Source organism: Penicillium oxalicum, chromosome VI, assembly GCF_001723175.1.
Source record: "Penicillium oxalicum strain HP7-1 chromosome VI, whole genome shotgun sequence".
In the NCBI taxonomy this organism is placed as follows: domain Eukaryota; kingdom Fungi; phylum Ascomycota; class Eurotiomycetes; order Eurotiales; family Aspergillaceae; genus Penicillium; species Penicillium oxalicum.
This window is the reverse complement of record NC_064655.1, coordinates 1,949,494-1,973,000: the sequence shown is the minus strand read 5'-3', so window position 1 is coordinate 1,973,000 and position 23,507 is coordinate 1,949,494. Positions and strand designations below refer to the sequence as shown.

Genomic DNA, 23,507 nt, shown 5'->3' with positions numbered 1-23,507 from the left:
GCCATCTCGCGTCGCATGACTGCCCTACCGAGTAGGTAGCCAAGGTTCATACCCAGACTGTCTGGGTTGCACCCCGGGATGAGCTACTGCAAGCGAATCTCGCGCTAGAACGCCCTATGAAAAAAGCTTTCCCAAATGCTCTTTTATCAAGTAGGGCTTGATCGGAAAAATTTATCCATATGACTTCGAATCTGTACCGAAGCTGCCAATAGGCAAAGCACTCTATCCAGCTTTTAGCTCCCTTGAGGCTTGCTCGCTCCGTAGGAACCTATAAACTCAAACCTATCTGCACCAGCCGACACCCATCATCTCGTCTATGTGTCTACGGTCGTGCTAAGATGAGCTAGGTCTGTGTTCAAGCGGGATAGATAAATCTGTAGAAGCCTCACTGTTAAACGCATGGTGCACGCGACGTATGGGGTCAACTACGTGCTGCGAAAATGTCCTGAACCTCAGATGTCAATCATTGATTGGGCTGCAACGTATTCCCATCAAGTTATTGAGGTGACCCAAAAAAAACCACCCCAGATTGTTACCTTGACTTTGTCGTGACCCACGTTCAACCACAAATCATCCAAATTCTAAGCTTATCGGTAGCGTTGGGTCTATTGATCAATGCCCATTTTGCAGTGGCCGGGCGATGGAAGAAATTTCCAAGTTGTCCGAGATGATGACGTTTTCGTTCAATTCACAGGATTAGCTTTGTGGAAAAATATATTCCGTCTCGACATAATATTACCCCGAAGCTGATCTGCCAGCAACCGTGCGATTGCGGGGCTGAACCTTGACGATCGATCGATGAATGCGGGGACGGAAGATGCATTTATTTGCTTGTGAGATAAATATCCATCCAGCACCATCATTGCTGTAAAATACCTAGGTACCGCTTGGTAGGATATTGCAACTTCCAGTCCAGGAAAGATTAGTACTGGACCAACTGCTTCATCAACGACTGAATTGAATACCTACCAAAAACGACTCGTTCCCTCCACTGCGTACTTTACCACTGCAACAACTTTTACAATGTGGTGGATACCAAGTTTACTCACCATTTGGAGTCTCGCTCCGGCCACAATCAGCGCAGCATCCATCTCTCAGACTTTCTCCAGCTCTTCCAAGCCAAGTCATAAGTTTGACTGGCCACAGAAAAAAGGACTGTAAGTCAAGGCTCGAGGACCACTCTGTAAATGTGTACCACATTCATCACATTGCATCCATCCATCCTTTTCTTCCATCCATCACCTATAATTCCTCTATTGGATGCAATGCTGGCCAAAAACCCAAAATTAAATAGACCTCCAATCTAGCTGTTCTACTTCTCTTACTTCTTTCTGACAGCATCGCATTCGGAGATTCGTACACATACGTCCAAGGCACTCACGGACACCAGAACTTCAGCTTCATTGGTGACCAACTGCATTTCTCCTACGATCCGGAGACTCTTCTCTCGAATGAGATTGTCCAGAACCAGGTGAGCCATCAAGGAATCCCCATTGAGTGGGCTCCCCCCGTCATCCACGGTTGGATGAAAGCTCTCATACTGATTCCGATATTGGCTTGAAAACCAGACCGCGACGGCAGAAGGGGGACCCAACTGGGTTGAATATCTCACAAAATGCGGCCTCAAACCCGGCCTCACCTCCCCGCGGACTTGTCACAAGCAACTATGGGATTTTGCCTTTGCAGGAGCAGACATTTCAACAGAATAGTGCGTCGTGCTCAAATATCTCTCCCTACCTCCGACCTCTCTCTCTCTCTCTCTCTCTCTCTCTCTCTACACCCTCTGACAATAATCTCAACCTCCCGGACTCATACTCCTATCAATCCCCCCGCGGAACAACGTGCATTCACCCACACTACACAACAACAAAATAACTAACGCTTCCAAATCAACCTTCCCCCCCCATATAGCACACCCCTTCATCACAACTTCACCATCTCCCTCGTCAATCAAATCCACCAATTCAAAACCTTCGCCGCCCCCGTCCTCCAAACTTTCCTCCCCGCCTCCAAATCCCTCATCGCCATCTGGATCGGTATCAACGACATCAGCGACAGCGCCAAGTACACAGTTGACTTTCCCACCTTCTACGATACCCTCATACACACACTGTTCGACTCGGTGGAAGATTTATACCATCTCGGATACAGATCCTATCTCTTCATGAATCTGCCTCCACTGGACCGGACGCCGGGAAATCAAAAGTCGGCAGTCCCGCATCCAAATGCGACTCAGGTAGCATGGTACAATGAGGCGCTGGCGAAAAAAGCGGAGCAGTTTCAAAGACAGAAAAAGGATGTGGAGGTGCATGTATTTGACGCGCATGCGTTCTTGAGCGGGATGTTGAACGAGCCGCGCAGGTTTGGTATACTCAACACGACGGATTTCTGTGCTGGGTATGATCAGCCAGATATTGAGACGAATTTCCAGGCTTACGGATGTCCGACTCCGTTGGATACTTACTTTTGGTTCAACTCGGGACATATGACGAGTCACACTCATCGTGAACTGGCCAGGGAATTGGGAAATTGGCTGAAGCAGTAGAGCTTCTCGCTTGGTATCCCACAATCTCTCATGCACTTACATTCGCAGAGACGGGCAGCTGGAGGGGTTTGTTTTGCCCCATCAAACATGGACTGCAGGGGTGTGGCTACAAGGTTCAGATTCTATCGAAGTGAAAGTGTTGGTTTTGTCTTTTTTTTTCTTCGCAATTGATCATTATTGTAAACATTGATCTGAAAGCTATGAAATAAACTCAACATAACTGCATCTGCGAACAAATAAGTTAAACAAGTCTGCCCCGGCGGAGCAGAAAACCATAAGGGGAAATCGTAAAAAAGAAAAGAAAATGGAGGTCTATGAATGAGAAAGGAAAACGCCGTCCGGACCAGATTACGCAGGAAAGCCGAGAATAGCAGAAACAAGAGGAGGTCTACCAGGGCCGCACAGTGGCCGTCTCGAGACGGACGAGACCGCTGCGAGATTGGCAGAGGCCTGTAAAGGGAGCGGCTTGCCTATTTTTTTTTTGAGAGTTTACCATCGGCGGGCGCCGCCGAGGGGAGCAGCGTTGGAGGCAGTGACGCCGCCGCCGCCACCGCGGCCACGGCCACCCCAGCCTCCACGGCCACGACCGCCCCAGCGACCACCACCACCGCCACCGCCGCTGTAGCGGACCATCTCGGCGAGACGGGGGTCAATCTGCTGCTTGGCCTCAGTGAGAATAGTGACCAGATCACGGGCTTGCTTGGAGTCTGCGAGATGAGAGATTGCAAGTTAGATCGGTTCGACACAGATATGAAATCATGGAAAGGGAGCATCTTCGAGACTTACTTTCAGTAGTGAAGAAAGTAATGGCGGTACCCTTGGCACCGGCACGGCCAGTACGACCGATACGGTGGACATAGTCCTCCGAGTTGTTGGGGTAGTCGTAGTTCAGGACATGAGTGATGTCGCGCACATCTTTTCAAAGAGATAACATGTTCAGGTTAGCAAACGCAAAAATGAGTGGACAGGGAGACTTGTGGCCAAAGGATGGGCCCCTGTTTTCACAGTCGTGTAGGATGTCGATGCATCATCACCCCTCTCGCCCCCGGGACATCTTTTCAGACAGTCGCCGAGGAAGCAAAGTCCATGAGGATGGCGGTAAAATCGGGGTCCTAAGAGAAACCTTGGAGGTGCAGCTTGTTTGAAACAGATCAAAAACAACGCCGAGAGAATGAAACTCCAACTCGCTTCAAAGTGTCTTGCAACAAGGGAGTCGGAGGAATCCTATCAGACCCGCTTTCTGAGACACTGCACTGTGTGTCCAAGGTCCTCTCTGGTTTGAGAGAAAACCATTTAAAATGACCCGACATGCCGCCTGGACGAAGTCGTGTTTATACCAACATGCTTTGGAGAGAGTTGAGCACCGTGCCGTTGAGTTCATCAACACCAACACGGGTGAGTGTTTTCAAGGGGTCCCTTCATGAGGGGATCACAAGAGGAGAGGGAGGGGGAGGGAAGGGGAATTGTGATTTATTCATACCAATACCACGGGAAGCCACGTCAGTGGCCACCATGATGGGGCTCTTGCCCGACTTGAATTCATTGAGAACCCAGTCACGCTCTTGCTGCTGCTTGTCACCGTGAATGGCTGTGAGGGGAAAGAGATTAGCAAGGAACCATGTGCGACTCCGGGATCTCGAGAGATGGAAAAAAAACTTACAAAGCGCGGGCCATCCGTCCTGGCGCAGGAAACGAGTAATCTCGTCAGCGATACGCTTGGTACCAGTGAAGATAATGATCTTGTTGGAGCGGTCCTCCATGATCTTTTCCATGTGCTTGATCATGCGGTCACGCTTCTCGAACTCGGGGACAACCTCGACAATTTGATGGATGCGGTGGTTAGCCGACAGATCCATGGAACCAATGTTGACCTGAATGTAGTCGTTGAGGAAGTCCTTAGCCAGCTGACGGACCTCCTTGGGCCAGGTAGCAGACCACATGCAAGTCTGACGGTCAGGGCGAATTTGACCAATGATCTTGCGAATTTGGGGCTCGAAACCCATGTCAAGCATACGATCAGCCTCGTCGAGAACCAGGTAGGTAACACGACGGAGGTTGGTGCGGCCAGCCTCAAGCATGTCAATCAGACGACCAGGGGTAGCAATGCAGACCTCAACACCGCGGGAGAGGTCGCGAATTTGAGGACCCTTGGGAACACCACCGTAAACGCAAGTGTTGCGAATGCGAGAGGACTTGCCAAACTTGCTGATTTCAGTCTGAATCTGAACAGCAAGCTCACGAGTGGGAGCCAGAATGAGAACAATAGGGCCATCACCGGGAGCCAAAAGAGGCTGGGCGTTGATGTGGACGATAGCGGGAAGACAGTAAGACAGAGTCTTTCCGGAACCAGTCTCGGCGATACCGACAACATCACGTCCAGAGAGGGCCATGGGCCAACCCTGAGACTGAATGGCTGTGGGACGCTCGAAACCTTGGGCCTTCACCTCAGACAGAACGTAGGCAGGGAAGCCGGCCTCATCGAAGGTCTCAACAGGGCGAGGCACACCACGTCCTTGGACAACCATCTCGGACTTCTTGCGGAAGGCCTCAACTTCGGCCTCGGAGCGGGCAGAAACATCAGGGTGCTCCTTGTAGAAGGACTTCTCGAACTTGGGCAGGTTGTTGATGTCTAGGGAACCAACGTTAGATTTTCCGATCGCAAAGTTGAAGGTGGAACAAGGAAACTCACCCCAGTCCTGGGTCTTCAGGCCAGCACCCAGATTGCTCATACGGTCACCACCGCCAGCACCACCGCCGTAGCCACCACCACCACCGTATCCGCCGCGGCCACCACCGTATCCACCGCCGCCGTAACCACCGCCACCGCCGTAGCCACCGCCGCCGTAGCCGCCACCGCCTGAGTAGCCGTTGTCACCACCGCGAGAGCTGTTGAAGAAGAGTTAGCGTCCGACTCAAAGACTCGAAAACCCCATGTTTCCAAGACAAAAACTTTGCAAGAGAAAAAGGAATCGTGGCAACTGCAGAGACCTGCGACAGCCAGAGCATCCTGCCGGTCTAGCGCAAGTGCCAGTACAACAAGTAACTTGTATGATAGATCGAACAGGACAATAATGACCGAAACAAAGCAACCCGCAAAGGAAACGTTCTTGAAGACACCATTTTGAGGCAAATCACTTACCGGTATGAGTCGCCGCCGCGGGAGTTTCCACCGTAAGACATGATGGATGTGAAATGTCTTTCCTTGATTGTCCGAAAGATGAAAAGGGTCTCGAAATCAAAGGAGATCGGGACTTGAAAGGGGACTTTTGCAGGAAGGAAAGAGCGATGGGTGAGGAAAGAAGGCTCCTTGAAGGTCTTAAAAGAAAAAAAAAGAAGTAGCCAGGGGAATGGCAAAAAAAATACTAGGAGGCAAAGAAAATCTCGATTCCTGTTCAGGCTTAGCGTGAGCGTGACTCATCACGTGATACGTGAAACTGCGAGTGAAGGTTTCCAGATTGTTTGTAGCCGTACACGTGACTAGTGACAAGCAGGCAAGCAAACAGTACATACGTTGTTTTTTTCGCATCAGTCCATGCTGACTGTTCGTCACAAGAAAGATCCACCATTTAGCGTGCAGTTCACATCAGTTCCACCGAGCTGCATTACAGTACTTCAACACTTCTGACACATAAAGAGGCACAAAAATGCTCTGTAAAACTCCAAAGACTCTGGTTCCTACATATGAGAGAGTTTGGAGCGATGTGTCTATAGCACGTGACTTCACCAATGGCCACCCCCGTGGCTGAGTGGCCCGCTGAATGAAAATTTCTTTGTTCATTAAGGTTTTCACATTTTCCGGCGCCGATCCTTGGGTGCCTCGATCGGGACCCGAGAACATTCCTCATCGAAACTTTCGTGTGACCGGGAGAGATTTCGAAGATCCACCACCATTACTTTTCACATTTGGAGTACTTACACTTTCTGGGAGCTCAGCCCCATGTCCCAGAAATTAATTTCTAATTCAGTGGCCCGAATGAAAATCCGGATCAACTCTTCCAGGCGATTGGGAGATACTTTTTGGACATGGTCTTCAAGCAGGGCTGTCATAGAGCAAGGGGCGTCAATACAGTACTGGTTCACAGAATTGAAAGAACTACTAGGTAGATCAACTTGCTTACCTGATCCAAGGCGTACAGCTTCTGTGTAGTCATCGGCAACATAATTTTCAATCCACTTCCAGTACTGGTTACCCTCTCGCAGGGTATTCTTGTCCGAGTGCAGTCGTCGGGCAACAGCACCATAGCCAATGAGACACGGAGCCAGGGCCATTTGAAGGGCAAGCCAGTCCCCAGATTGGCCAACATCCAGGATGTATCGACTGTAGGCGGTGCATGCTGTAGACGAAGAAGTGAAACCCATAAATCAGCATGTGCAAAGATGAGCAGAGGGAAAAGGTGGAACAAATCCTACCAATTGTCTCGGGATGAGACTCCATCTCCTGCTTTGATAAGCCGAAAGAAGCGCAGTAATCAAGATGAAGGGACATTTCCCGCTGAATGTGAAGAACGATTCGAGCAGACTGGAAGTGGTTAGCGTGATTACCACAACAGAAAGTGACGATTCCATGGCTCGAGAAATACGAACCGCTGCTATTGAGTCCATGTCGGAAGACTTGTAAGATGCGAGAGCATTGCTGCGAGCGAATTGGACCTATTTCTCAGGCGTCAAGATCAATTCACCTTCCCCATGGGCGAGTTGGAGCTCGACCGCGGGACCTACCAGGTAGAGATAATCTTGCACAAGATATTCTTTGAACCGTTCAACGGGCAATGTCCCTTGACCCATCCCTTCGACAAAGTCATGCTTTATAAACCTTTCCCAAGTCTTGTGGACGCTAGGGAGGTCCAGAATGTATTCCAGAAAACGGCCGCTTTGAGATCAGTTAGCGAACCAAAATTGCTCACTCTCAGGAAGTGAGTGGTATCCGACATACGGTGCAAATGGCATGGTATACATCGAGTGGAAGTGATTGATGGGTCCACTGCCCTGGCCAAGTTCTGAGCTGGTCTTGATACCAGCTTCAACAAAGCGAACGGCACTGCGAACAGCCCGTTTCATATCTTTGCCCATGGACAGGTTGGCTGCGATGGCTGAAGCAAGAGAGCAGCCGGTTCCGTGAGTGTTCTTGGACACCAGGTACTCTGTCTCGAAGAAGGTTGTCTCCGCAGTCTCACCATCATAAAGTATGTCGATAACGATGGCCGAGTCCTCAGAGCTCTGTGCGACCTTGTGGTCTTTGGTAAGGGGACAGTGTCCACCCTTTAGAAGAACCGCCTTCGGCCCCAGCGAGCAAATCCTTTTGGCCAAATCAACCAGATCATCCAGACTCTCCGGCTCGGATGCTGCAAGACCAGCATCTTTGATCAGAAGTTGAGCTTCCGGAATATTCGGAGTCAAAATCGTAGTCAACGGGAGTAGACTGGTTCTGAGCTTTGTCACAGCTTTCGCAGGGAGAAGCTCAAACCCACTTGTCGAGATCATAACCTGGGACTCATGTTAGCATTGTCAATCCGGGACACTGGTAGATGAACTTTGTCTTCAGTACCGGATCAAGCACGATCGTAGGGATACGATGGGCTTGTAAGGTCTCCGCGATGACATCTACAGTCTCGGCCGAAGAGAGCATCCCTGGAACTAATGAGTAAATGTCTTTATCGACGAACAAGAAGGGAGAATCCAAAAAGAAGGGAGAAGCCCGTACCGAGTTTGACTACATCGGCGCCGACATCTTCCAAACCGGCATTGATTTGTTTTCTCACGAATTCAGAAGGAACCACGAATATATCGTGAACACCCAATGTATTTTGGGCAGTCAAGCCCGTGGTTGCTGTCAATGCATAACAGCCATGAGCAGCGAGAACCCTTTGGTCCGCCTCAAGCCCACTGGGGAGGAAAAATCAATATCCAGAATTTGAAGTGAGTCAAACGATGGGGGCTAGTGAGTTGGAGGACGCCTGGGGAAAAGGTTCAAAAGATGCAAAAAAAAATTCCGTGGCTGTCACTTACGCTCCACCAGAGCTGTCAGAGCCTGCGATCACCAGAACGCGCTTGACACTCATTTCTAAAAGGTCCAATCCTAGCACGAAACTGGCAAAATCGTCAAGAAGTCGACAGTCATCGGAAAAGTGGGGGATTGGAGGAGACACACTTGGCGATAAGCGCGATAAGCCGGAGTTTGCTGACGCGTCGGGTGGATTGCTGGACATAAAGTTTCGCTTCCACTCGCATGGCTTAGGCATAGAGAGTCGAGGTGGGATGAAAGTATGAGATTCTTGTTCATTTGTCACTGTCGTCAAGGAGAACATTTACAAACCTAGTCTGATGTTTTCATGGGTGTGGTTCAGTCGCTACTCAGAAAAATCAAGTTAGCGATTGACGATCAGACAATTTCCTGACGGGATACCACAGAGGAGAAAGTCCCAATATGAAGTCAATTTCTTCCAGGTTTACTCGAGACTCTTACCTCTCGATCTAGAGTACCATCGAACTCAGTAGCTAGATAAATGAGACTGGTCTTTCAATTCTATGTACAATGCAACGCCAAGCATCTACTCACGTCGTTTTCGGCTCCTCTACTACCCTTGCAACGATTCGGGAATTTCGAAGCTCATATCAAGCCCCTTAGCCAAATAGTAAATAGCCTCCAACCTCGGGACGTCCAACCCTCGGGTCTGCGCAATCCGCAATGCATTTCCAACGATGCTCTCAATCTCCAAGTGCGAGCCAGAAAGAGCATCCGCCATCATGCTCGGCTCCACGCCCGGGGGCGCCCTGCCCGTAGATATGGCCAGTTGGCGATCGACGATCTCATCGTTCACCTCGGTGAATCCCTCAGCCCGGGCGATACTGGCGATTTCACCCATGACCTTCCGCAGGAATGACTGAGCGCCGGGGGATGAGCCCAAAAATTGAACATCGCGAAGTCGAGATAGAGCACAGATGGGATTGTAGGCCCCATTGACGAGCAATTTCATCCATCGCGCCAGTTGGACATCTTTCTCGTGAACAGCAGTAGCTCCGCCGGCGTTGAGAATTTCTGTCAAATGGTCCACAGTGCTGAGATGTGCTGGGGGTGAATCCGCTGGGTAGGCTCCCAGTATGAACTTTGCATATGTTGTATGAGAGACCACGCCCGGAGCGGTCTGTGTGCACGGCATGTAGATGACAACACTTGCGATTGGGTTGTTTGGGAACAGGGCTCTGTAGGGCTCCTCGATTCCAATGCCATTTTGAATCAGGCAGATGGCTGTCTGGGAAGAGACCGCGGGCTGTATCATCTCGGCTTGGGTCATCTTCCCACTATCGATTGCTTTGGTCGTGATGAGAATGTAATCGAAGCCATCTGGACAGGCCAAAGTCGCTTCGCTCACCGATCGTACCGCCGTCGGCTTGACTTGAAGACCAGTGCCATAAATGGTGGAGTTGATGGTGAAACCATTCTGCGCAACAGAGTCGTAATTTGATCGACAGACAACCACAACATTGGAGATGTTGATTGACTTGGAGAGAAGGTAGATGAGGACTGCTCCCACACTGCCTCCACCAAATACAAGGATCTTTGGAGCGGACATGACTACGTGGGCAGGTATCGGACAAGTACCAAAGCGTGCTGACAGTTGTCAATTAATGAGTCACGTCGAAGCCATTGAAATGTCAAAGTGAGCCTCGGGTGTGCCCCGCTTCCCCCGACGGCCGACGGCCGAGTGAATTCTGCACGCTGAGCGGAGCATGATGATGCTCTAATATATTTGCCGCAACAAAACTTGGAGGACTAGGTAATGGTTCGAAGTCATCGAGTGTTCATGACGTTCGATACGAGAATTTCATCTATCTGATTGATTATATTCTTGTAGTTGCCAGGTCTGCGCTAGTCCCGCTTCAGACCGATGCGTCCAGCGCGACGAAGCCCAAGACCAGAAATGGCCGTGCAAAGAATCATGAAGGCGAACATGGTCCAAAAGCTCGCGCGATATCCTGCCAATCGAGCTTTGATCTCACTCTCTTGCGTGATCTCACTCCCTTGCAGGTTCTTGTCGGTAATGACAGTTGAGATGACTTGCAAGATCGCAAAGCCAAGCGCAGTGCCGAATTGCGCTGCGGTGTTGAACACAGCTCCAGCAAGGGCTTTGGTATCCTCCGGAAAGATGTCTGTGATGATGATGAGACCGACGGTGAAAAGCGCGTTGCAATTGACGGGCTGGAGAAGCTGTGCCACGAAGGTGTTTGTCCAGTACGGCCACGATGGCTGAGCAGTGGCCATAAGCATCGGGGAAAGCGAGCAGAGCACAGCCGTAAGCACTACAATCCAGATCGCAGGTACTCGATGAACGAAAAATCCTGCAGTGACCTGAACAAGGACGCCAACAACGAGACTGGGGAGAATCCGAATTGATGCTTGCAGAGCAGACAGCTGCTGGATTTCTTGGAAGCTGAGGGAGTATTAGCAGACGGGTTGGAGTGACAGCGATAAGCACGGGGAAGACCGCTTACAATAAACTAGCAAAGAGTTCCATGGAGTTGATCACCGCGAACGACAGTGCAATGGTGGCGCAGATGCTTGAGAAAGTCGCATTCTTCCAGAAAGAGTTGGGAATGAGGGCTGGTCTTCCACGCTGGACTTGATAATGGATCCATATCACGAATGCCGGTAGAGCGACTGCGGCCAGACAGAGTATGACGATGCTTGCAGTCTCCTTGATGCGATAGATGTCCGAACTGAGGATTCTGTGTGCACAGTCAGTAAGCAGTACGCCTTTTAAAAATCTTGATGGCCACACTTACGCGAGCAAGTAACACAGAAGCGCCATGAAAGCAGAGGCAAGCAGCGCTCCCACCCAGTCGATCTTGAATTTCAGATCATGCAAGATTGTCTCCCATCTTTTGGGATGCTGACTTGCCGGAAGTGCCCATAATCCGATCACAGACAGAAGCAAGGCCACACTACCAGAAATATACCAGCCAAATCGCCAGCCAATCGTGTCCACAAAGACTCCACCAAGAACAAGACCAAGACAGAAGCCCAGGGGTTGAGACATCCCCAAGCACGCAAATGCCATGTTCCGGCCTTTACCTTGCGGAAAGACTTGCGTAGCAATGCCAACCGCAGACACGAGGTGAAGCGCAAGTCCAACCCCCTGAATAGCGCGCATGGCCACAAGTTGCGTGCCTTCCTGTACGAAGCCCATTCCGAGCATCAAAGCACCACTGGCAAAAGTGCCCACCAAGTCGACCCAGCGAGGGCCAACTACATCAGCAAGTGATCCTGCAAGTAACAGAGTGGAAGCGGTTGACAGGCCCGACACCGAGACAGGCCAGAATGGTAGCGAAGGTGGTAAGTTGAGGTCTTTGGTGATCGTCGGAAGTCCCACGGTGACAAGGCCATTGATGATGCTGGAAAGCATCGTGTTGCCGCACATTTGAAACACGATGACGGTGCTGCGCAACTGGGAGATGTTGTTGACTGGTTGCTCATGGTGTTCACTGGAATGGCCACCATTGTTCTCGCTTCCGCGAGACTGCGAATCGATCGCCTCAAGACGAATTGTTGACACACGGCGTTCGCCTGGTACTGGCTCGGAGCCAGTGTGCTTGACCGTGATGATCTGTGTTGCGGTCATTCTGCAGTGCACTTTCTCCTGAGAATGCTCGCACGAGGGACTGTGATTAAGCAAGCGCTGACGGTTTCAAACCTGACAGTATCATTTGATTTATGTAGTATTGCCATCGTGTCGAAGGAGCCGGAAAATCTGGTAAATCGCATCTTCGTGAAGTGGAGTAGATCATAAATTTTTCGGCGATAAAAAGCAACCCGACAATCTGATAGGCCAGAAGCGGAGTCAGCCCGCGTGGGCTGGAACGGCTGACTTGCGGCGATGGAGTTCTGAGGAAAAGCACATCCGATGATTGGACATCGTGCTTTGTTTATGGAGCTTCAACTGGAAGAGTCAAGGGCGTGCATGGGGCCGCCAAGTGGAGTCTGCAGGGCGTGTGTGAGGTTGTTAATGTGGATATTTGGATGTTGCAGTAGGACGATGCACCAGCGACTGGATGATAGTGGAACATCTCATCGAGAATGCAGAAATGATGATGCTAGAGCCTGTGAGAATGGATAAAACACCCAAATGATGTGGGCAATAAGGCCAGAAATAATACAGCATGACTGAAATCCCAGCCGGAAGATGAACGGAAAGAAATGATTCAACATTACGGCTCTTTAGAAATGAAAGGCCGGCGCTCATAAACGACATCCCAATGCGGCGCATCCTATATACAATTTTCCCCCCAAAAAAGAAGACCCCATCGTGCACCGTCGGGGCTGTTATTGTTGTATCATAAAGCGAAAGAGGGTATCCATCTCGACCCATTGGCGACCGCACTTCTTGAGGTAGCCATCCACCACGGACTTGATTGTCCCAAAGCGGACTCGGTTGAATTCGGCGAGCGCTGCAATGCTGTCTTTCTTCTCACCAGTCTCCTTGGCAGCACCGGCCTTTGCCTTGTCCACGTCCCAGAGCCCCGCGAAGTAGAGAAGCTGGTTATACATCTGCTTCTCGCTATACTCATAGGCCATCCGACCCAAGCAGCCCTCGGCACGGCCACGCGGTCCCAGACATCGATGGCCATAAACGCTGATCTGGCGAGTGCGGTTACCACAGGCAGAGTCATCGCAAACGAGCCAGCCTTCGTAATACCGGGCGGTTTGTTCACGAATCTGGGTCTCCAGCTGAGCGGTGATGGTCAGGACGGAGAACGGCTTCTGGCAACTCTGGTTAGGGCAGATGACACCATTGGCAGAGCACATCTGAGGAGAGTTGGCCAGTCCCTCAAACACTGACTGTTCTTTACAGAATCGACATTGCAGGGTGAGGCGCACAGAGTTGGCAAATCGCACCGAGTCCGGGATCTGGGATTCAAGCGGGTAGATCTCAGAGTCCTGCTGTCGGGTGGAGCTCGACGTGTTGATCTGGTACTTGCGTGCGTCGAGGCCAAGACATTCCGCGAGACGAACGGCGTCAGTACCAGGAATGGGAGCACACAGACGCTCGATAGGAGGGAAAATCTGCTTGAGAAGATAAAATTCCACGTCGGGCTTGAGCCCGGAGGAGGGCTTTAGCACGTCCTGCGGGCTGTACGACCGCTTCGCAGGCGGCAGAGAAGAGGTCTCGGCGTCTCCGCTCGTAACAATGTAGGAAATGACGTCGCCCGGTCGTATTGTCTTGCCTCGAGCAATATCCCGAAGAGCAACCTGCGCAGGAGGCATGGTCTCTTTGTTGGGATATTGGTCGGGGCTCTTGGACAGTTTGGTGTAGATGACATACTTCTGCACAGGGACTGCAAACTCTTTCATCTTCTCCGCAAGCTCACGCAAGTAGTCATGGACTTTGTTGAGAACGACTTCCTGGTCCTCGCCCGACAGGATCTCGTTCAGGAGCCTTTGAGAAGCTTCCTTGGAAAGCGCACAGTACTCACGACGCTTCATGTCGAGACCCTTCACCTCAAGGGTCTCAACGTACTTGCCGTCAACCTCTGTCAAATTGACGGCGGCGTATTTCTTTTTGGCGTGCAGCAACAGTCGGCGGAAGATGTTATCAATGTCAATCTCAAGCAGACGATACCTCTCGTTGACGGTTCTCTTGAAGTCCTCGCCCACCTTGATGGCATCGCTGATTGTATCCATATTGGTGTTGATCATCACCGAATCAGTATCACCATAAATGACCCGCAGCTGCTTGCTTTCAGCAAGTTCCTTGGTGCTTCGAAGAATCTCACGTCCCTTGAAAGTCGTGAGCATGGCAAGTGGACGGGCATAGAATCGACTCTGCGTGTATCCCAAGCATCCGTACATAGAGTTGGCTGTAAGTTTAAAAGCAAGCTGCTTGGTGTCCCACAGAGCAAGCTGTTCGGGCGTGGCGCGTTTATCCTTCATCAGCTTTTTCACTTCTCGACGACGACCGACCAATGTTGCAATGAGTCGCGGCAAGATTCCTTGCTCCTGATCTGACGAGGGAACATCCGGAACCTTTTCCTCATTTTCATTTTCAGACTAAGTAAAATTGATGTAAGTCATCCGTTCTTTTGTTGGAAATTATCCAGGGGTCCTTTGGACGTACCGTTGCTTGCCGATCGACCGTTGTGAAGCAAATATTGTACTCCTGGATAATACTGGGGTACAAACTGTTGAAATCCATGACCAAGACAAATCGGTCGTAAAGACCCTTCTCTGGTTCGAAGACAAGACCGCCCTTGTACTTGTCCTTTTTCTTCTTGTCAGCGGCATCGTCATCATCGCCTTCGAGAAGCTTTTCCTCGGCCTTTTGCAACCGAGACGAGTACTTGTCCGGACAAATATACTTGTTTCGATGGAACTCGTGCAACAGAATGTACTCGTTGCGCTCGGCGCGCGTACCGCTTAGCGTACGTGCCCAGGAGTTACCGGCGATATTTGTGAGCACTTTCGTAAGCGGGAGCATTTGCAGACGTAAAACCAGGGCGGCAACGAAGTAAGTGTCAGTGTCGCAGTGATTGACCAAATTCATTAGGCCATCTTTGGACGAGGCCCACGTCTTGAGAGCTGCCTCAACATCGAGTTCCTGGCGGTTGTTTCCCTCTCCCAGGTATAGCTGACACATTTCTGAAAGGCTCCACGACTGACACTTCATCATGAGGGACTTGCCCATGTCGTTTGAAACATCACAAAGTAGACGGCCGGCAATGAGCTGTCTTTCAATGAAAAAGCCACCTCCGCCCCTATTCAGCTTGGGCCATTCGGTACGTCGAAGTCGTCCGATCCGGTGCCACCCAGGAGTCTTCTTTTCCCGCATCCGATTCAGAAGAATACCGAGATCAACATCCTGCAATTGATGACCCATGATCACATCGGGATCCATTTTCTCAAATAAAGCCAGAAACTTACTGAGCAAGAACTGCTCGCTCTTCTCCAGCATGAATGTACCTCGCTGCTTCTTTGTTTCGGCTTCAAAATGGATCGGGTAGGATGGCCCTGCAGGCCGCATAACTGTAAATGTCTTGCAGGGAAGCTTCTCTGCTGGCGTCGTGTCTGTGAGTGACACGTTCTCGTATACTCTCGCACTGGCCATGAGAATTTCTTGCTTGTTGTCCTTCACGTTGAGTTGGTGTCGGAAGGACAAGCTCATCAGTGTCAATGGGGGAGTGTCGAGATTTTCCGTTTCTGGAACCGGACTGATCAGGGCTGGCTTCGGGGCCTGGCATTCAAACTTGCACCAGGATGCATTGTTAACGGCAGAGAAATCGGCCTCTTCAATTTTGAGCCAGCAAGGACCCATGATGTTCTTCCACAGCACAAACTGCTCGAACAGGGATGTGTTTGTTCCAAAAACATGCGAATATGTCTCGCCTTTGGTCTCCATAGGCAATGCTGGCTTATCGTAAGGGTATAGCAGCTTGAGATATTCCGTCTCCCTTGGGACACCAGGCATCTCGAACGCGTACTTGCGGGTGCATGGTTTGATCTTATGCATACCCACACGCATCCTCGACATTAGCCCGTCGACCTCTTCGTAAACATCCTCCATTTCAACCTCGTCATCTGTTTGCCTTCCTTGCTTGTGTCGATATTCGCGAGGGAGAAAGTAGAGTTTCCTCAAGATGTTGTCAATCTTCACAAAAGCACTGACAAACGAACCGGTTTGCTTGTTCTTGACTTTACCAAACAGGCAGAGACTGCCATTGACTTCAGTGTAGTCGAGCCAGAACATGCGCAAAGTGCCATCTTCCTCCACCACGTCCTGAGCGCGCACTTTCCCAAAGGACCTCATTTCTGGCGCAGGACTGCTGACAACATTCAACTTGCTCTGAATGTCATTCCAGGAGGCATCCATGACCTCCGCTGCCATCTTCACAGGCGAGGAGCTAGCTGGCGTGGGAAGAATCTCTTTTTTCAACTTGGGCGGTGGTCTGCTTCCGGTCATGTTTACACTGGAGGTCTTGACATTCGAAGAATAGGTGGCTTCGGCGACGTCCATCATATCAATGTCTTCATCATCGGACTCCTCCTTCTTGATCGCGGTCGCTATCGTTTTCCGCTCAACCGCCTTGCTGATCGGAGACGAGGGCATGGGGTCGCCCATGTCAATGTCGTCGTCATCCGCTTGCGGTAGAGGGCCATCATCGAAGTTGTCGGAGTGAAGCGCGGATTGGTCTTTCATGGGTGAACTGGGGATGTCATTCTCGCTTTTATTGTCGATGTGGTCGCGGGTTCGGCGTTCAGAGATGGGAGGGGAAAGAACTCGAACTTTGCGGCGTGTCTCTGACTTGACCAAATTTCTGGTAGGAATGCTGTTCGAAATGATGTTGGTATCGACCTCACCTAGGAGGTCTTTCATGAAGGCTTCGTCCTCGGCAGTCGCAACCGGCTATAAGAACATGATTTTAGCCATCGTTTCTCGAGTCGACCTGATCTGTATTGTATCGTTCCACTCACCTTAGGCTTTGGAGCCGACGCAGAAGCATTGCCACTGTTGAAGTACTTCGAGATCCCGTTGTTGATCTTCTCCTTTCGCTGTTTCTCTTCCTCACGCTTTCTCTTCGCGGCTTTGCCTCGGGCTGGCAATTCATCGCTCTCGTCGCTATCGTACTCAGCAGTTCGCTCATTCCACACCTCTCTTCCATCATCGGCGTATCCAGCACCATTGTCGTCTACGACAAAGTCGTCCTGGTCGAGGCGACTGCGAATAACCTTCTTGTAACCGTCATCGTCGACCTCATCGTAAATGTCGCCTTGATCTTCAATCTCGTATGTTGAGAGACGCTTCTTTCCAGCGGCGCGGAGAGCTCTGAGCTCCGCTAGCTTCTCTCGAGCAGACGACATGTTTCTTTTGGAAGGGCTATTGACAGAAACCCATCAATGGCAGGAGGGTCAATACACACCACTTAGTGGGGAAAGGGAGGCACTCGAGATCAATTTCGCGCCCGGGGAACGGGCGGTCGCGACCTGACGCGATCGGGACGCGTTAAAGTGGTTTGGGTGGGCCACCAGCCTCAGGCACTAAGGCAAAAAAGGCACAGCACTGTGGCCCCCATCGAGTTTCCTAATTTGGTAGGCGCGCGATAGCTCGTCAATCCATTCTCACTGCTCGTTTTGCTGCACTCTGTTAAATACAAGGGGACTTCGAAGCTGAGAATAGAAGGAATTGAAAATTGAAGTATTGTTTTTGACCGTACTGCTGTAAACTTCGATTTACCTCAAGGTGCCTTGAACACAGCCGCAAGTATCACACAGATGATTATCAGTCTCCATAAACAGCCTCACCATGTTTTCCCCCCCTCTCAAAAGTGATGCACTATCCACGAAACGGTCCCGACATTCTAAGTCAAAAGGCACTCTTCTTCTCACCTGTGACGAACAAAATCGAAGATCTGCGGACCTCCAAAATCAAGTAGGAGCAGTAGCCGGTGCATCACACTTGCAACATCTCGAGCTCAAGCACACTTACGTCTGGCCTCACCAAACCATCGATGGGACTTAAGGAATGGACATGTTGACTCTGTGGACTGCATGGGCTCTTGAACTCACAGCTCCTCTCTAAGAAACAGTCAAACGGTCTCAGTGCTGTGCTTCATCAACGTCGAAGACACAGCTGGCCTCATTTACCATACCTATTCTGCATCTGTCTGCCCCGTGACGAAACACTCGAATTGACTGGTTGATCAAGCGTTATCTACTACATCCCAGCCCACTCTCTACCTGCGTTCATCCGATGAGAGAACCTGAGGGAAGGACTCTCAACGCGCGCTAGATTGAAGACCCCAGAATTGCCCATCAAGCACGCAGGTTTCCATATTTCTAATCCACCTCCTTGAGGTGTTCATAAGGATAAGTTGGGATATTGACAGAGACACAGTTTATTCAGCAGAGGGGGCAGAGCAAGAGGAGTGCTAGGTTGCGCTTTAGTTAGCTCCATATAGTTGCGTGCCTGTGATTTTCCACGCAACTTTCTAGATTTGTTTGCTTTTCGCAGACCGTCCGATGACCAGGTGGAAAGTAACAAAGTGCTTGTGAGTCAATGGCGGGGGTCACTGTGACACAAAAGGGCCGAGCGAGGCTTTGATAACATTACAGCCCAATCTGAGCTGGACTGGGTCAATAATTAACGTGATTGAAGTATCCGACGGTTTTCTTCTGAGACAGTCTCGATTTGTCGGATGGAATTGAGTAAGAGTAGCACATGAGACAATGCAGGCCTCGACTCTAGTTTCGAGTACTACATAGGCGAGTATCCGCCCTGGGAAAATACCGTAGTAATAGAGACTATGTCTGTGACGCGTCAAAAGCTGGAAGCACAGATCAGCCGAGGCCAGGAATGCCTATATGGCCAGGCTACATCCATGTAATTGAATCTACGAATCAAAAACGTTGAACAGACATGAAAACCCGGTGTAATTTGAGCAGATTTTCCTGGCGTATGCTAGGTATATTTTCCAGCCATAAAAAACAGCGCCAGCGAAAACAAAAGAAGACATGAGGGATCACATACAATCCCATCTGCCCATCCACATCACATCCAGTCAGCACCGGCAACCGGGTTGAGAAACCGTTTCCGACTGATCTCCAACCGCTCATGACAACCACGACCACCATCACAGTAGTCGCGATCTCCCTAACGCTATCCTAAAACCCCCCGAACCCAGAAGAAGTTTCCATGGAAAAAAGACAAGATTCGTGATGAAAGCGGATGATGCATAAGATGAACATTCCACTTCCAGAGTTTTTGTATTCCCAATCCATGAAGCACCGTTTTTGATTTCGAAATAAATTCCATTTTTTTGATCTTCGAACAAAGTAAAGAGCAAAGAAAGGAATTTAACGGTAAGACTTCTGGTAACGGGCACGGGCACCGCGACCACCGAACTTCTTGGGCTCAGCGCGACGGTTGTCGGCAACCAGGAGGGTGCGGTCGTACTGAACGAAGGCCTGCTTGAGCTGGTTCTTGGAGTGCTCATCGACGTACTTCTGGTAGTAGGCAACGATGGACTTGGCGATGGCCTGACGGATGGCGTAGACCTGGGAAGTGTGACCACCACCAGTGACGCGAACACGGATGTCGACACCGGCGAACTTGTCAGCACCGACGATCAGGAGGGGCTCGTAGACCTATTCGGGCGAAAAAATCGGGTTAGGGGGCTAATCCAGACACTTTGGTATCGCTCTTCAATCCGCCTGCCGCACTCTGCAAGATCGATGCCTTTCGTTTGTCGCAACATCATTCTCGGATATGGCATCGAGGCATGGGCGGACGGGACGAGAAAATGGATAGGAAATCTGCGCGTACCTTGAAGCGGAGGATCTCGGGCTGGACCAGGGAGAGAGGCTGGCCGTTAACCTTGATGAGGCCCTTGCCTGCCTATAAATCGATAAATCTTCAGCATGCCGTTCACTCGGAAGTTGCGAATTCGCCCGGAACAATCATTGCGTCGTTTGGTCTTCGGTTGTACATGTCGCCTGTCGCTCGTTCATATCTTCCATCTAAAGTGCAATAGTCGTCGAGATCCCAAATTGTTCGTTCCGTCCATTTCGCGGCTCCGTTGTTCATTCGTGTTTTCTCCCAGACAAAATATCCTCCGATCCAATTTCCAAAGACGCAATGATCGTTTATCGGAGTACTGAATTTTCATTGTATCGGAATCGTTTGGTGTCTCATACCTTGCAGTGGGCGACGGCGGTGGCTAGATTGCACAATCGTCCATCAGCAAAAACGTTCTCCGATAGTGTCGAATTTGATCGCAAAAATTCCGCGCCAACTCACCCGTCTTCTTCTTGCCGAAGCATTGCACACTCGCGGTAGAAGCCATGGTGGGTGATATGGCCCTTGTCGGTGTCGATAGGGAGGGAGTGTGTTGTCGTGGGAGATGATGAGAAGTCGACCGCAAATTCCCACACTCCGGCGATTCGCCTGAATTGCCCTTCCACCGTGCGGGCTTCGCTTAGCGTGGGCTAACCTAAAACAGGTTAGTGGATAAAGCGGCTTAGGGCTCAGATCACGTGAGGTCGACGATCTGGGCGGAGACGGGCGGCAGGAAAGTTCGGGGATGAGCGGGTCGGGAGGTCTGCGCAGATATCGCGTGTTTGGTTGGACATTGATCACCAGCTCAGTCCTGTACGATCTTGCTCATCTCGGATCATCAAGATGTCGCAGACGGTTGGAAAGGTATATTCTTTTCTTTTCTTTTCGACAAAGCTCATTGTGGCTACTGCTCCAATTTGAATCGCAGCGGCGGTGTCCTCCGCGTCAATTGGTTGAATACCCCATATCTGACAATATCATGTCTCCATAGACTCGTTTGGCCTATTCTCGGGCATGGCACTACGTCGACGCCGGGTCCGACTCTCGATCTCTCGGTCGTCTTGCTTCCTCTATTGCCCTTGTTCTCATGGGTAAGCACAAGCCGATCTATGACCCTTCGACGGATTGCGGCGACTATGTCGTTGTTGCCGGGTGCCATGATCTGCGGACCACTGGGAAGAAGCGCTTCCAGAAGAAATACTACACCCACACGACTCGTCCCGGTAGCTTGAAGAGTATGACGATGGATCAAATGTTCACAAAATGGGGTGGTGGTGAAGTTCTGCGCCGCGCGGTCAAGGGCATGTTGCCCAAGAACCGGCTGCAGGAGCCGCGCTTGGCCCGTCTGAAAAGTGAGTCGAACTCGGAATGCATATAGCACGGGGAGGGCCACGAAAACTTCCACAGCAGAGCGCTAACCTTGTCCGACAGCTTTCGAGGGCCTCGCGCATCCCTACAAGGAGAACATTGTCAAGTTTGGAAACAAGTCAACCATGGACTACCCCGAGGTCCGGGCTGCCTTTGAGGAGGCCAACCCTTCAGCATAATAAAGCTCGCTTCTCTCTGTTGTTTCACCTTTTGTCTTCCATCGTCTGCGTTGTGAGCTTTTATTGAGCGCCCAGCCGATTTGTGTATATTATATTCTATGTGATGATCCAATACCGCCAGCGCATGGGTGTGGAGTCCACTTTTTATGGGATTTGTCTTTCTCTGGTTTTCCGTCTGCCGTCACTTCTCCGCGTCCACCATGTACCTTTTGTGTTTGACTTGAGACGCTCTTGATGCAGTCAGCTACATTTCAATACAGTACACTCATGTCCCTGCATAATCAGGTTTCACCAAATCGCATCGGAAGAGTGTTCAATACTCGATTCGGGCCATGACCTTGCACAGCCCATGGGATATAATAATAAATGTTCGATATGTACAAGAAAGAATTGGTTCCGAGCCTTGGAGACTCGGCCCATCGAAACCTACTCCACGTTGGGTTCTCCACGTCATCTACAGGCGGGCCTTTTGGCCGGAGCGGTCCACCGTACACTTGATGAGGCCGTTGGGTCCGGACTGAGGCGCATACACCTCCGCATCCTTGCCCGTGTTCTTCAGACCCTTGTGCCAGCTCAGATCTGCACGAGAGAAATAAAGTTAGAAATAAGCCCACCAAGCGCTGCAAAGACCTCACTGGTTGCAGGGGAACATTTGTTTCATCCCCCCCCCCCAAAAGAAAAGACAAAGAAAAAGAAAAAGACCAACGTACCGATTTCAAAGTAGTGGATGTTTGGCAAGGCATACTCGACCGTCTCCACCAGGGGTACAGCGGCCAAGATCTGCTCGCTCATCTTGTACATGGTCGCCTGGACACTTGCCGAGTTATCTTCGGCAAACGTCTTCAACGTGGTGTTTCGGGCGGTCTCCCAGGCACCATCAAACTTGTCCAGATTGGCCTTGACATGCTGCACATCATTGAAGCGGCGCCACTGCCACTTAGCATCCACCTGGGTGCTGAGGATCCGGTCCCAAGTCTCCTTGAGCGTGGTGAATTCATCGCGGACAAAGCCCCAGAATTGGGAACCGGTGCTCTTCAGGACGGTCAACCCATTGATGGAGGATGTGATATCGATGCCCTTGCCCTCGGTCACGTCCACCTGGACGTTGCGGGTTTCCGGGCTGTCCTTGAGGAACGAGTGCGGGTGAGCCTTGCCGTCAATGGTCATGCGCACCCATCGGTGCGTGATGATATTGACATGGGCGACGTGGATGTGGGGGTACTTTTCGATGAAGTGGGAGCCGAGGATGGACCCAAAGAGTTCGGGGGGCGTGACGGGCTGTTGCTTGGCGGTGATGTAGATGGTGTTCTTGATGGAGTCGGTGGCTACCACGACGCTGTTATCCGCCTTGGTGTAGCTGTTCCCATCGAGCGAATTTGCCAGGTTAGTTGCTAGTTTTATTTTTCTGATCTCCGCGCGATGGAACCACACGGAGCGTCCTCTGCTCGGTGGGACAGCTCCAATCTGCGCCACACCCACCGGCTCAGGAGGAGGGAAAGAAGTTGAAAACATACGAAGTATCAATCTCGCCCTCGAGCAAGACGCAGACGGTCATTTCCACGACGGTCTGAACGCCCGTCTTCTCATCCCGGTGCACCTTGTACACTCGGACATTGTCCTTGCCGTAGCGAGCAGCCGCCAAAGATGCCATGATGACGATGGGAAGAAAATGTGTCGATGATAAAAGGAATTTACAATAAACAAATCAAAAAAGGGCAGGATGAGAAGGAGAAATGGAATCTTCGGATCACGGGCGTTGAGGTTATGGATGCAACACAGAGCTGTCGCAGACGGCGTCACAAGAGAACGGGTGCGTATGGGGGGGTACAAGAGGATCAAGTCGTGACAACTTTTTAATTTTTTTGTAACGGATCTTCGGCGGCGCCTGCCCAAGCTTTCTATTTATTGAGCACAGCTGCTGGCGCAGTTTTCCACGGAAGCATGGGCTGATGACGGCCAAGAGATACCGTTCGCGCACCAGGACCGACTGGTGTCTCCGGCGCTGCTCCACCCCATCTGGCTGAGTCCGGGCCCCAACGTTGCTGGAGCTATCGGGCACCTCCGATGACCGCGAGTGGCCGATCTCCACTTCTG

The 23,507-nt window shown here is 50.9% G+C and overlaps 8 protein-coding genes across 8 annotated transcripts; 2 read left to right on the top strand and 6 right to left on the bottom strand.

Annotated features, from left to right (window-relative positions):
* Nucleotides 1–1,023: 1,023 nt before the first annotated feature.
* Nucleotides 1,024–2,545, top strand: POX_f07975 (uncharacterized protein; the record flags this gene model as incomplete). The annotated part of the gene is made up of 4 exons (XM_050116760.1): nt 1,024–1,157; nt 1,339–1,471; nt 1,569–1,708; nt 1,912–2,545. The coding sequence occupies 4 exons, from the start codon at nt 1,024–1,026 to the stop codon at nt 2,543–2,545; spliced, it is 1,041 nt and encodes a 346-aa protein (XP_049966899.1).
* Nucleotides 2,546–3,034: 489 nt separating this feature from the next.
* POX_f07973 (ATP-dependent RNA helicase dbp2) lies at nt 3,035–8,784 on the bottom strand (the record flags this gene model as incomplete). Its single annotated transcript, XM_050116759.1, has 14 exons — nt 3,035–3,252; nt 3,332–3,460; nt 4,026–4,133; nt 4,206–5,174; nt 5,235–5,431; nt 6,462–6,585; nt 6,664–6,879; nt 6,956–7,064; nt 7,130–7,195; nt 7,265–7,415; nt 7,479–8,029; nt 8,091–8,173; nt 8,247–8,428; nt 8,552–8,784. 14 exons carry the CDS (start codon nt 8,782–8,784, stop codon nt 3,035–3,037), a joined length of 3,336 nt encoding a protein of 1,111 aa, XP_049966898.1.
* Nucleotides 8,785–9,120: 336 nt separating this feature from the next.
* On the bottom strand, nt 9,121–10,116 carry POX_f07972 (uncharacterized protein; the record flags this gene model as incomplete). The annotated part of the gene is made up of 1 exon (XM_050116758.1): nt 9,121–10,116. One exon carries the CDS (start codon nt 10,114–10,116, stop codon nt 9,121–9,123), a length of 996 nt encoding a protein of 331 aa, XP_049966897.1.
* Nucleotides 10,117–10,412: 296 nt separating this feature from the next.
* Nucleotides 10,413–12,162, bottom strand: POX_f07971 (uncharacterized protein; the record flags this gene model as incomplete). The annotated part of the gene is made up of 3 exons (XM_050116757.1): nt 10,413–10,974; nt 11,036–11,269; nt 11,327–12,162. The coding sequence occupies 3 exons, from the start codon at nt 12,160–12,162 to the stop codon at nt 10,413–10,415; spliced, it is 1,632 nt and encodes a 543-aa protein (XP_049966896.1).
* A 701-nt stretch (nt 12,163–12,863) lies between these two features.
* Nucleotides 12,864–17,393, bottom strand: POX_f07970 (DNA polymerase alpha catalytic subunit; the record flags this gene model as incomplete). Its single annotated transcript, XM_050116756.1, has 3 exons — nt 12,864–14,588; nt 14,656–16,938; nt 17,007–17,393. 3 exons carry the CDS (start codon nt 17,391–17,393, stop codon nt 12,864–12,866), a joined length of 4,395 nt encoding a protein of 1,464 aa, XP_049966895.1.
* Nucleotides 17,394–19,385: 1,992 nt separating this feature from the next.
* On the bottom strand, nt 19,386–20,374 carry POX_f07969 (40S ribosomal protein S16; the record flags this gene model as incomplete). Its single annotated transcript, XM_050116755.1, has 4 exons — nt 19,386–19,676; nt 19,855–19,926; nt 20,226–20,248; nt 20,329–20,374. 4 exons carry the CDS (start codon nt 20,372–20,374, stop codon nt 19,386–19,388), a joined length of 432 nt encoding a protein of 143 aa, XP_049966894.1.
* A 335-nt stretch (nt 20,375–20,709) lies between these two features.
* Nucleotides 20,710–21,413, top strand: POX_f07968 (54S ribosomal protein L23; the record flags this gene model as incomplete). The annotated part of the gene is made up of 3 exons (XM_050116754.1): nt 20,710–20,730; nt 20,858–21,218; nt 21,298–21,413. The coding sequence occupies 3 exons, from the start codon at nt 20,710–20,712 to the stop codon at nt 21,411–21,413; spliced, it is 498 nt and encodes a 165-aa protein (XP_049966893.1).
* Nucleotides 21,414–21,867: 454 nt separating this feature from the next.
* Nucleotides 21,868–23,064, bottom strand: POX_f07967 (Uricase; the record flags this gene model as incomplete). Its single annotated transcript, XM_050116753.1, has 3 exons — nt 21,868–21,992; nt 22,124–22,770; nt 22,928–23,064. The coding sequence occupies 3 exons, from the start codon at nt 23,062–23,064 to the stop codon at nt 21,868–21,870; spliced, it is 909 nt and encodes a 302-aa protein (XP_049966892.1).
* Between the last annotated feature and the right edge of the window lie 443 nt (nt 23,065–23,507).